Genomic DNA, 13,881 nt, shown 5'->3' on the forward strand with positions numbered 1-13,881 from the left:
ATCCTGAAACCGTTGAAGAAACAATAATTTCACTGTTGGCTTCTATGGAGTCCTTTTCCACCCTGTAACAGTAGGAGGAATCTTGGTTTGACTTTGATCGGTGCACTGTTACCGAAATAGGCTAATGTGTATTCATATTGGAATTTTAAACCCTGAGTAGAATGGCTTCATCAGAACAGTAATAAATAAATCTTGCTATCTTTGTTGTAGAGGATTTTACCCCAGTTGTACACAAGGCTCCACAACCTCCAAAACTAGAAAAAACGTTGCCTCCTTATACTGGATTTGGTTCCGAAGAGGATTCTCTGTGCTCCTGTATGGGCCTGGTTCCCAAGCCTCCCTCAAAAGATTTCAAGAAATTCATGGAGAAAGACAGGTATTTCAGTGAAAAATAATTCCAACTTTTTAAATTATGGCTTTTTGTGAAGGAGATAAATGTTAAGTAGGAATGTCATTTTTTTCAGCAAAATGTGCCCCTCATCAGACTTTTAAGGGACAGGTGTATGAGGACTGATTTAGTGACATGGTACTCCAATTTTCTCTGAACTCAGCAAAATTTCTCTTTTGAGAAGGCAAATATTCTGAGCCTCCCATCCCCTACCTCCTTCCCTTCTGCTGTCTTCAGCGGGAATTTGATGGAAGTCTTAGTCCAGGAATTAACCAGGAATTTTATATGCTTCAGCAGTCCAACACTGATTTGTTTTTTTGTTTGACATTATGGTATTTACATTTTTGTCTGATGAATCTCATGCAGTTAAATTAAAGCAATATTAAAGCATTAATCCTTTACATTGTGAAATGGTTTGTCAGGCAGTGGTTGTTGAACACTAAGTGGAAAGTAAAGTCATATGCTAGAGATTCGCCTGTAGAACCTCCATTAAAGAAGAAAGCTGTTAGAAAGAGGCTTGGGGATGTATTGATGGTGCATATAGCAGTACTGTAAGTCATGTAAAACACAATCGCTTAACAAATACCCAACTAGTAAGATCATCTGGTGGGCCTGATTTTGTGGGGTTAATCCTAGTATGTATTGCTATTCAGAATTTGATTTGAAAATATACATACCTAAAGGTGTTCTTCCTTTATAAATTTTCTGGAAGGAAACTTGGAGCTTGATTTGCAACTGAATTTGAATACAAATTCATTCCAGACTTGTGGCAGAGAAGTAATTTTCCGCTGAAAATGATTCCTTTCTATCTGGCTGACTCTAGCTGGATCTGTTAATTTAAGCTGAAAATAGTTTTTGACAAAGTAGGGAATCTTACACCATTTCTCTTCTTGGTCCAGGAATAACACAATTAATGTATGTTACAAAACTCAGGAGGATGCATCTCTTAATGATGAAAACTTTTCTCAGTCTGTTTTTGATTTCTTACCTCTTCTTTTGCTTTTTAGAAGTGGCATGGAAAGTCACATACTGCGCTTTCTTGCAAAACTCGTCACAGATAGTCCTATTGACAAGGATCGGAAATTCATTATTTCCTACTTCCTGAGTGATGACACCATTTCAATTTTTGAACGTACACAGCGAAACACAGGTAAGAGGTAAGATTGCAACACAGGTTACAATCAGTCTTAGTTACCCTGCTCATTTGACTAGAATTTACAGTAAACGCTATGGCCAGACTCAGCACTAGTAGAAACAGGGATGTGGAATTTTAAATGCAATGGGAATTACATCAGCAGATCTACTGCATTATCTTATATAGCTGCATGTCATAGTAATTTGTAATCTTCATCACTCAGAATAACGCTGTTCATTGTAAGACAGTGCTTCACAATATCCTTTGGGAACTGGAAGTTCAGTGCATTAGAACTTTTATTACATTTTAATTTGCAAATTTGACCTTTAAACATTTGCTTTTGTTGTGGATAACATACAGGGATTGTTGTGACTGATGATAAATAGGGTCAGGAAATGTAAGGCATCAAGAATGAAAGAGTAAATCCTTTGTTTTACAAGATTGTGTTATGGTGTTATGAAACCTACATAGCATCCATTGTGTAGAAGCAGCTCATGAAAGCAAAACAGCTGTGATTTTTTTAACATACTTTGTCATTAATCACGTAGTGTTTGAATATATAAAGAGTGAAGATTGCCCTGTGCTAGCGTCTATACGTGTGTGTGTATAAAACTGAACTGAATTTTAAGAGTCAGGCTGCCAGTGTTTAAGTGACAAATGCTTTGTTACTTCTCAGTTGCTTGATCACATTTATCCTATTGTTGGATCATGGTCTCCCAATGTTGTCATGGTTTAATTCTCTTGACTACTGTTGTCTGTTGTATGCTGCCTCCAACTGAGGATATGAAAGGTTTTGTGATTTTTTTCAAGCATCTGTTTATTTCCTTGGAGTGTCTTGTGCACGGATGGAAGGACACAGCACTGGGAAGGATGTCAGGAAGTCATTCTGTAACTCAGGGAGACAGAGAAGCCTTGGCTAAGCGTGACCATGTTGGAGAGATTAGTGTATTTCTGTGAAGCCCACAAAACATCTGCAGCAACAGTTTCAGAGCAGTTAACATCCAGAAGTGCTCTGGTACCTCTCAGCATGTGCACTTGAAGGACTGACTCTTAAAAGCTGCTGTCAGCCTCTGATAAAACCATAGAGAGAAAAAAATCAGGAAAACATTCTCTCAAAGACAAGAGGAAAAAGAGTAATAGAAAATTTCCTTAGTTACCATCTTAGACTCTCGTGAAACATCATGACTAGCTCTTTTGATACTGCTTGAATTGCCCTCCACCAGCTTCTTGGCACAGAGCACCTTAGGATGGTATTTCAGGTATGCCCTGTGATGGTGACCAGCTCGCCATGCTCGGCACTGACCTATTTGGCACTCCCAGCTCACTGTCTAGAGGAAAGACTGTCCTAGGGAGGACTCTTCACTCCCCATTGCTTCAGGCTCTTGTGCCAGCAGTTGGCTTTCTGAGGTCCGGTTATTCAGCTTACAGTTAAGGACTAAGTATTCTTGTGACCCTACGATTAGGTCTTTACTGAAAATGATTTCTGATGTTAATCTTCTTCAGACCTATGATAAACAGCACATCCATAAAAAACTACAATACAAGCAATTCTCTGAGCTATGTTTTGAAAATATGTAGCGTACCTGCCTAGGCTTCAATGGGCATTCCTAGTTAGCCCTCCTCCACTGCAACATCAAGATTTAGCACTGCTTATGGCAGCAGTGTCCTGTCATTATTATTTTACTAGTTTCCTGCCATCCAATGGCCTGTAATTTATGCAACTTCTTTTGTTACAGCTAAATACACATACACTTTATTATGGAAAGCTGCTCTGAGGCTCAAGAGCAGCTCAGTTTGCCGTTAGTGAATGACATGTTTGATTGGCATTCTTCATCTGGAGATATAAAGGAAGTTAAAGGTACAGTTGCCCTGTTAAATTAAGGAAGTCCAGGGAGCAGTTTGACTCTTAGACCCCAATCATATGTATTAACTGTTCCATCACTCCTGGTTCTCCTTTGCACCATTCCGACTAGACAAGGCTCCAGCGAGCCTGGGGCCCCTCCTGGAGGATACTAAACTCCAAAAAACTGTCCTGCAAGGCCATTCCGATTAGACAAGGCCCCAGCAAGCCTGGGCCCCTCCTGGAGGGTGCTAAACTCCAAAAAACTGTCCTGCAAGGCAGTAAGGTCACAATTGCACCAGGTTTAGTTTGTTCCACCCTTATCAGTCATCTAACACTATCCCAAGATGTTCTGCACACTCAAAAATTCAGGTCTTTGTGCCTGAATTTTTGCCTGAGGGGCTGCAATACATACCCTCAGTTTTATGCTGTAAAACACCACTGTTGGACTGTAGCACAGCCCTCACATACCCTCAAACAGTTTGAACACAGAAAAATAATAGCTGTGTCTTAAGTCCCCAGACTTATCACATAGCACCCAGAGCGAAGCCAGAGCCACACAGTGTGTAGTGCAGATGTGGTCAGTTGGTCAGGCTCTCAACAGCATGGGTGCCAGGCCAGAGATTGCTTCCTGGCTTCCTTTTATTTTGGAATAGGACTATATGCTGGGATTGCAGCTGGGAGCCCATCGAACATCACTAGTCAAACAAAATGTGAAACAATAAATGGGCAAGTTTGCATACCAACAATAACAAATGCTTTAAGACGCATATGAAAGGCAAGTATCTGTAAAGGGGTTTTTAACTTCCCTGGGATGTTAAAGTGAATGGAGTAGCTGACTTTCAGAGGTGGTAGAAAGGTGAAGTGGAAGGATGTGGCTAAGAACTGGCCGTTGGAGAGTTTAGTGAGAAGAGCCTTGAAGAGGCAGGATAAGAAGTAGAGATGGGGGGACAGAGCAGCAGTTGGAAAGAGGCCTGGGACTGCAGAAGTTTCTTTGTTCCCACCTTCCTTCTTTTCTTTCTTCTGCCTTTCTCTTCTCTCTCTATCCCTCCCTCATTTTATTCATGTCTGAAGGAAAACTGAATGGGTTTCTTTGAGGTTAAGAATGAGAAGGCTTTGCAGAGGTCAGGTAAGAGGGGCTAGGAAAAAGGAACAAGGCATGCAAAATGGGAATGAGAAGAACATTTGTGTGTGAGAAGGAAAAGTGTTGAAGTGGATGGGGTGGGAGAAGAATAGGTTTGAGCACATCTTGGAGAGGAGATGGGTTAAAACAGTAAATGACTCCCAAAATAACAACCTGACTGTCCCTTTTGTGCACAGGTTCAAAGGCTATTTTTGCCTTTTTATTTGCATGAATTGATAAAAATTGGAAGTAAAAAAGTTTCAAATATCAGTCCTAAGATGGAAGTAATGAGTTATTCTTACTTTTCTCAGTCCAGCAACCTGAGGGTTGCAGAGAACTACTTCACACTACTAGGAATACTGTGAAACTGTATTTGAAGTGCACAGGGCTGGACATCTTGAAGCACTTGTTGAGATGGGGGTCAAAGCATGAGAACTTTGGCTCCCCATGCAGAAGATCACAACCCCTTTTTTACTCAGTGTTAAGACCAAGCCAACAGCTGTACAAACACCTGCAAAGTCTGAACTGATCTTAATGGAAGAGGGCCTTTGGTTGTGGTGTTTATTTTGTGCTGTGAGCCTGGCTCTTGTAGATTCCCATCAAAATTTCTCATCAGGTTTCAGTGTAAAATCTCTAACCTAATGAGATTTTCTTGGTTGTTTTTCTTTATACCACTTGAAATGTACTAACTCGTAACGTTTAAAAAACAATTATGGGACAGAGGTATTAAGGTAAGTTTCCAGTCTAAGTGCACAATTGCAGGGAAATGGAGACAAGAGTGAAGTTCCAATCTTACAGAGATCAGTTCTGTTTAAATATTACAAACAGTTGCCAGGATTATATAATCTAAAATTTCATGTTTGTTTTAATATCTAGGTGAAAAGGAATGTGTTAAGATTAGAGTTACATTAGTGATTTGAATTGTTTTTTGATTCAAGCTAGATCTGACCATTACCATAGTGTATTTTTTGTCTTTTATGATACTAGTAAAGCAATTAAGACGGACATCTGCTCCAAACTCTGGTTTAAGTAGTTTGGGTTTCACATTCATTTATAATTTTGACTACAAAAGGCATTTTATTACACTGTTCATCAGCTTTTTATTGGACTTGCATCACTAACTAATACGTAAGAAGTCATTAAACGTTACTGAAGTATGCTTTTTGGCTTTTGGCTTGGAAGCTCAAATATAAACAGGAAACAAACCCCAAGCACTCCAGAGTTGTAGGGCACATATGCTGATGAAACTAAACATGTGACAGAATGTTTTCTAGAAAGCTTGGTACATGCAATGCGATCTTGTGGTGCACCAGAAGATATTACTGGAAAGCAAAATGTTCCTTGTAGTATCTTACATACCCTTGAGCACCCCATGCAGTTTCTCGTGGCACAAATAAAATCATTATAATATGAAAAGAAATAATGTGACATATTCAGCTACAAAGGAAATAACAGATCGCAATTAAATTGCATTGGCAGAACGGTATGTGGAAGATAGTGTCATGTGACTCCTACTGGGTTTTTTATATTTGAAAACCCTTAAGAATGAGTTAGAATTACAGTGCACCGGAATTTGTGATCTTTGTAGGACTGTGCTGTCCTAAGCTGTGATTTTTTTATTTTTTTTTTTCTTTTTTGCTTTAACTGTTCAAGGATAATTGCCTGCATCTTACATTTTGCATCTTACGTTTCTCAAGGGTCAGTCCCAAGGCTGGCGGCAGGGTTATGGGAACAATTTGAAGAGGCACATTTCTGTCCCGTTTTAAAGAAAAGGAAAAAAAAAAGGAAGGTGTTTGGCAGGCATTCAAGTGGTACATGTCACAGAATACGCACAATGTAACTGTTGCTGTGGACACTGGCAGGGAAGTTCTTTTAGCAATGAGAGTGAGGGGGAGAGTATATTATGAGACAAGAAACTCAGGGATGAAAACTGATATTTAAATAAAAACCAGCTGGCTTGGGGTGTCTTTTGTTTTTTGTGGTGTTCCCCCCCACCAAGTAAAAGCCACAATTAATTATTTACGATTCTATTCCCATAGGGATACGTGGTGGGAAGTTCTTGGAAAGAGGTCGCATTAAGAAGCCTGGACAGGAGCTCTTTAAGAGTGAGCCATCTGAATACTTCAAGGCTCAGAATCTGTTTGTTGGAGCCAGAATTTGTTTCCATGGACACAACTTTCTTTTGGTGGATGCTGATGAGTACACGTTCAACTACATGGAGAAGCATGCAAATGAGGTGAAGCAGACTCTTGTTATTTTCTATTATCTTTAAGGACTGTACCTTATCTATATATTTTTCAGAATTATTTATACCTAGTTTCTTCACCCAAAGTTCGCAGCCCAGTGCTCTCTGTCTAGCAATGGATTTAGGAGATGCTAGCTACTGAGTGCCTGCAAGCCTTGCCACTCTTTACCATCCATTCCCCTTCTACTTTCTCAGCATTCACTCTTATTGTATTAGGGGTTGTTAGAAGGAGGGTGTGTGTATATGTATATCCCTGCCTATTCCTTCTTGAGACTGTTTATGGACCTCTTGTCTCTGAATTGATCTAACCCTTGTTGAATCTGGATACTGTCTGCTTCCACAGCTTTCTGTGGCAGCAAGTTGAACAGTTCACTGCCTGCTGTGTAAAAAAAACATACGATAAAAGAAATAAGTATTTTCTCTGTTTTAACCCAACCTCCCACTAGTTTCAATGCCAGTTCTAGTGTTCCAGGGTTTGGGGAAAATCCCCATTCACCTTAAACACCACCTTCATAACTTTGTAAGCCTCAGACGTTCTTTCCCCTCAGCCTAATCCTATCCAATTAAGAGCCTCGCTCTTTTTAGTCTGTCCTTACAAGGCAACTGTGAGATGTGGAGACTGGAACAGTGCACAGCACTCAAGATGTGGGTACATCCAATTTAGAGTCTTACCAAGGAGGCTATTTTATTCCCCGATTTGATTTTTTGGGTTCATACATATTTATCTGCCTTGCAATATTAGAAATTCATATCACTGTCAGGAGTTCAAGCTTACAGTTTGTACTGAGTTTCACTATCTTTTGGTGTCACCTTCAGAGAGGAGAACAACAATAAACAGAGGGCTGGGATGCCTCTGATGTATGCTTTATGCTACCGGTCATTACACAAATGGCTGGTAAAGAAACCCTTGTTCGCCAAAGCCAGAAATGTATCCAATAGGAGGAAATAGATTGTCCTATAGTAATTGTCACAGAGGTCAAAAAAGAAAGGATACAGGGGTGGAGAGCCACAGAGGAGTCAGTGTTTTCTAGGATTTTATGTTGGTTTGGGAAGCAATGTGGATTACTATTTCTTTTTACACTGAAGTTTGTGCTGCAGTATTTGAATAAATGTACCCTGGTATACTTGGAAATGCCTGTTACGTGTAGCTCTGATGCAGTCACTCTGACAGCCAGCTCGGGAGCCAAGGCATTTCTGCATCCCAATCCCTCTTCTGGGTTGTTGCTTCATCACAGTGTGATCTTGACCATTAGCCTTGGGACTAGATTGTGCTGTGAGGACTTTGGGGTAGTACTTATGCTTTTGTAGCTCACGGTGAGGCGGCAGCATGAATTGTGCCTTCAGCAGACCATCTCCAGAGCTGCCCTCTTGTGTAGGCTTGCTAAGAGCACACCTAAGGAAAACAACCAGGAGGGTTTATCATCTTATGGTCCTCTGCCCATTTGTCCAGACCTTTTGTGGATGGAGAAGGCAGAAGGTTCTTAGTGCAAGTTTTAATTGTTCACCATCTGCTGGCTCACCAAAGTGCGTGAACCTGCAGGACTCCCAAGATGCCCGTAGGCCTAGTGCAGGCATGGGGACTGTGAGTCTTGATGCCATTGTGCTGATGAGGCAGAGGTAGATGCAACCTGACCCTGTGTTGCCTTTGGACCGCACGTGCTGTTCTCACTCAAATGAAAATAGCAGAATGGTGTGATTTCTTTGTAAATTAACGTGGAGTTAGCACCACCTGCCTTCCCGGGAATAATGAGGAAGGTCTGCAAAATGCTTGTAGATTTAAAATGTTATGACTGCTAAATGCTTTAAGCAGTAAAATAGAAAGCTATATACATTATGTTTTCTTACTGCTGGACTGTTTCTCCTCCTAGTAGAATCAAAACCAAAGCTATTTTCCAACTTGCAGAGTGCATCATTAGATTTTAAGTGTTCTTTGGAACTGCTGTTTGCATTGATTATCTTGGATCAAACAGGTGGGATCTGAAGTTTTCCAGACTGAATGATTGTATATTATCAAAATAAAATCTGCAAAAGGGGAAGAAGAAATACTAAAAGTACTTTAAAGTGAGTTTTGAAATGTTCTTTGCACAGTTAAGATTTTAAAACAGCTGGTAGAAAAAAAGATTTGTTCTCCCAATGATAGATGCTTTATTCATATCCATTGAGTGGGGCTCCAGAAGTAAGGACACACCTTGTCTGCCTCGATTCATCAGGGGGTTGCATACTCAAATCACAAGAACTTCAGCAATTATTAGAGAAGAGCAGAACTGGAAGATGTTTTGAAGAAGAGGAAACAATTTTAAGATGACTATTTGTCAGTTATTTCTGAAATTAGAAAATAAATAATTTTCCTTCTGAATAGACAGAGGTTTCCTTTTAGCAGAACACATCAGTATGTTTTCTGAAACCTGGTGAAAAATCCAGATGGAATGTTTTTCTTCTGGAAAATGCCATTTTTACTACATAGGCATATGTTGATTTAGATGAAACTTTGATTGGTAATCATAGTGCGGGTGGGAATTGATTTTGCTATCATTGTAGCATTTGTTTGACACTATATGAGATATTTGGAAAGTTTTAGTTTTCTGTTTCAAAATTGTGTTTATTGTATTATTTTTAAGTTATGGGGAGAGAAAAATGACTGTGTCTTGTAATTGTGATTGCCACCTATACTGAAAGTAACTTTAAGGATCTAATTCTCAAAACTTTTCAACACTTTTGGTTTCTTTTCCAATTTGAGGAAAAAAGATGTATTTAGAAAGTGCGTACAGTCCTACTGTTATTATCCAGGTTTGACGAGGACTCTTTCAAACAAGGCATCACTGTGCCTCCTTGGAAATGAATTCATCATCTCTGGAACAGTCTCAATTGCTCAAACTTTGTAGTCTTCTGCAGCACAAACACGGAGGTTGATTTTTTTACTTTCATTGAATTCAACATAATAACCTCTGACTTAAGCAAAACAATCAAACAAAACTAGATTGTGACTACTAGCATGTTGGGCAATTACATGAGAAGGAGGGAAAGCGAGTAAAGAGTTATTGTCATGCTGCTCCGATACTTGATGTCTATGTAGGTGTTTGGAATATGTAGTTTAGAAAAAAGATGTAAAAATAACTGCTTTGATAATGTAGAGAAGACAGGCTTTTAAATAGACAGAACACTTTGTCCATCTTTTAAATACTCAGCTCATTGATTCCTTCTGCTCAATCTTCTCTCGATCTCGGTTCCTTGCTTTTTCAGCAAAAAGCTGTGTGCTTACAGCCCAAACAATAACAGCTTGGGGAGGGGACTGAAAAAGTCGCTCTGTCTAAAAGTTTTTTTGGTGGCTGGTTCAGCTGCTCCACACCACTGCCTTGCGTGGCATTACAGGCCAGGGTTATACCTGGAGTTTTGGCATAGGCGGCGATTGTCTTCTCTAAATCTGACCATGTTACCTGCAACCACTGATGTATTAACTAAACTTGGATCAATTTGTACTGCTCTGGCAGTGTCGTAGGGACTTTAAATACCCTTTTCTAGATCCCTTTGAACTGATACAAAGCTGTAGACAGACTTCAGCATAAGTCTGAACGGCGAGGCCCAATCTCTGTTGCATTAGATCCTTAATACCAGTCATACCAAATTTCCAGTAATTACTAGTTAAAACAACTTTGCTTACTGGAAGAAATGGGAGAAAACTATTTTCAGACAGTTTGTTGTGCTTTATAAGTTAGGTAGAGCATGACAGATGTAAGGACATATCAGATATTCATACTTGGACTCAACACCAATTTAATGACTAAATACATAGATGTTTTACGTTAAAAATGAGTATAGCAAATAAATCTATGGTAGAGCTCTAACACAACAATCTGAATATAGTGTGGAAGCCTTAGTGCTCCAGTTCTGTTTGTTTAAATTCAAATTTATTTTAATGGCCTATTTAGGAAGAAATAAGCATTCTTCTTACATGACAGGAAAAATCTATTCCTAACAAATTTCCAATCTGCTAATTCTGAGTATGTAAGACAACGTAGTCTAATATGAATGAGAATATCTATTGGAACAGTTCATTGAAGCCAATGGTGAAAAGAATAGTTTTAACTTGGTGAAATTTATTAATTGAAAATAAGTGAGGTGCACCAACACAAAATGAGGACCAAGTTATTAGAACTGTACTTTAAATGTTTCTACTTCTGCTTTAACAATACTATGTTTGAAGCAAAAGTGGATGTCCTTTTATGTAGCTGGAATAAGCTTTCTGAGAGTGCATGATCTGATGATTTTTGTTTAATTTTTTATATTCTTGGTAGGAAGCAATTTTTTTCAGTAGCAAGCTTCCTTCCAAACTCAACACCGTGCTGACTTATGCATTTGAAGTGAGACAATGAAGAAACTAATAATACTTAGCAGTTCAGCATTGCCCTGCGTCTTGACAACTCTTGCTGGTTCATGCATAGTAGGTCACATAGTGCGTAGTCTTTCTAATCTATGTCTTGCTTTCCTCTGTTAAGTTCTCTGTGGCTGATATTGGTGTCGTCCTCAAGAAACTGAAAGACATAGCTGAACCTCGTTCCCAAGAAATCAGGCAGGTGTTTGCAGCCGCTGACCCTGAGCATACCAAGGTGATTGAGTATGACCCTTTCAGGTAAGACAGTGGATTTTGTTTTTTAATATTTAATGAAGGCACATTCCCCAAAGATGTATAGAGCATGACTGTTTCTTGATGCTTTCTGCATGTGTTAGCTGACAAATGGCATACATTTGTTTTACATTTACTTGGAGACTGTGTGTGAAAAAGAAAGTGAATCCATGCCCCAGAAAAAAAAGAGAAACGTGATAGTTTCAAGTAAGCTGAAAAGCACAACTAAAATCTGTCTACTTTTTATGGAGCTGGCACAGAGTGTTGTGAAGAAGGGCAAGTCAGCAGTAATATGTACACTGAAAGATAAGGAAAAGTCCATCCTGAGAGGCAAACAAATTAATTAGTGGTTTTGAAATTCAAGAAGGAATGTTTGAGTTGCCTCCCGAAGATGGTCTTATTTGGGTTTTGAATCATTGATAAAGAAGAGAGTCTTCACGGAACCAAGGTATATTGAAATTATAGAATACAGTGGTAAGCATCTTTGAAAAAGACTGGAAAGCAGTAGTGAGAGCAATAATTAATGCATGGGTAGTAATTTTATCATAGATAGGGGGAGCAGCAATCTGGCTTCTGACAATGATCCATATATGGCAATGGGCAAATGTATAGATATTGCAAAGAGGAAATCATGCTCAAATGCAAGCTGATTTCAGTTTATCCCACAGCCAGAATACTTGAGCATATGAACTATGTTGGGTACCAGTAAAGTTAATGATGTGGAACAGAGGAGGAAATTTTACCCAGAAGCATTTGTTTTTCACAGTGGTAATACACTATGTATTTAGAAACTGTCATAATAACTAAAGCATATAAGTAGATGTATATTGTATGGAATGTCATCCCTATAGAATGTTAACCAAGGCAGAAACTGCTTCTGAAATATCTCGGAAGAGATATATATCAGCAGAAGGTTCTTCCAGCAATTCAAACTGAAAGTAGTAGGAAATGAAACAAGCTGGTATTCAGAAATGAAAAATAAGTGATTAAAAGGTAGGATTTAAACTAAGAGAGGCCACAGTTATTGGCAGCTTTTGGTGAAAATATTTCTAGACTTGGATATTTTACTCAGCAGAAGCAAGATTTTTGAATTGTTAACTGCATTAAAAGGGAAAATGTTATTACTAGTGTAAGAAGGAGAGAAAATGGAAAGTTAATGTATATCTGGAGAAACTTTATAGCACTTGGAAAAGGGTTTTAATTTGTATGTAAAATAACTGTTTTAAATCAAATAATTATGATTTTAATTCAAATTATGAAACAATCATCTGCAAAACTGTGTCTTCTTACTTGCACTAAGAGAAGGTCAAAGTTTTGGAACATTTGCATGACGAAGTTGGTGGAGCACACTTTTAGAAGGAATGATTGTCTTTTTAAACAGCAGAGAAAGATTTTTCTTTTATCAAGAAGAGGCTCAGTTGAGTGTAAATTTGATCACAGTCATATTCTGTGCAGCTGTGAACAGCCCAGCTGTTTAATTTAGGGTAGTGCTGTTCTGTGGCATGGAGTAAGATACGTCTAGTTATATGGTATTGAGGCACTTGGGTTCAGCAACAAAAATGCAGTAGCCCTCTCCGTGAGCAAGAGAGAAAGCCGGGGAACCCACGGAATAAATGTTTTCTTGGCCTCAATGCTCACCTGGGCCAGGCTAAGCACCTACTAATAGTCTATGTCCCTCTTGCGGTAGGACCGCTGCGGGTCTAACAGGAGGCATTCACACTGCTAGAGGAAGAATTTGCCTCTAAGGAACATTTCTCTTTTGTGCTTCATAGTGACGGTAGATTTTGTTTCTGTTCATTCATATTATATCCAGTAATCTAAAGGCTCTCTTCTTTTTATTATCCACGTATCTTATTTTAGAACAAAAAAAACATTTTTAATGACGAAGATGAGAGCATTTCTTTGCATCTATGAAAAGTCAAAGATACTTTTCTGTGAATAGAATATGTATTTTTCTTTCAGTTTTTTATTTTCTTGTGTACATCACTGTTTAATCTGTCATGACATTTCATGATTATAACTAACTCCAAATGATTATTTTTAGTACAGGCAATTATCTATGTGACAGCTTCAACCAGCATGATAATCCTCTTTTCTTATCTTAAATACAGCTAAAGCTTTACTGTGCTCTGCATTTGGCTGTTCAGATTTCTTCCTTTCTACCTATGTAATTTTATATGAGCTGCATTTAAGAATACATCTATAAGTATGATGTAGTGAAGCAGAATTGTAATTATACAATTTACTCTAACTGCTTTCAGAACCCAAATCTACGGCGTGTCATCCAGGAAATAAATGTGTGGTGTACACTGAAGCTATCCCCTAAGCTATTGTTAAAATTTGAAAGCTTTGTTAAAAAGAGAAGAAAAAAATGAGTAAAACTTAGATGCCGGTGCATTACATGGTCCTATCGGGACTGCTTTTTCTCTTAAGCTACTGTCAAGACTGTTCATTGTTAGAGAGAAAGAACCATGTGGGTTTAACAAAGCCGCCCATCTTGAATTCAGCTTGAGAAACAGCTCTCTTAAG

At 38.7% G+C, this 13,881-nt stretch overlaps 1 protein-coding gene across 1 annotated transcript in view; it reads left to right on the forward strand.

Moving 5' to 3' along the window:
- Nucleotides 1-210: 210 nt before the first annotated feature.
- LOC104164046 (EF-hand domain-containing family member C2-like) overlaps nt 211-13,881 on the forward strand; it is a gene marked incomplete at its 5' end in the record, with an annotated part of 26,306 nt that continues 12,635 nt past the window's right edge. Inside the window, 4 exons of the mRNA XM_009703260.1 lie at nt 211-376; nt 1,396-1,538; nt 6,526-6,722; nt 11,225-11,358. Of these exons, the coding sequence (XP_009701562.1) occupies nt 211-376; nt 1,396-1,538; nt 6,526-6,722; nt 11,225-11,358 (640 nt within the window). The remainder of the gene's footprint in view (nt 377-1,395; nt 1,539-6,525; nt 6,723-11,224; nt 11,359-13,881) is intronic.

This window comes from Cariama cristata, unplaced genomic scaffold (assembly GCF_000690535.1).
Source record: "Cariama cristata isolate BGI_N322 unplaced genomic scaffold, ASM69053v1 scaffold1227, whole genome shotgun sequence".
NCBI classification, from domain to species: Eukaryota; Metazoa; Chordata; class Aves; order Cariamiformes; family Cariamidae; genus Cariama; species Cariama cristata.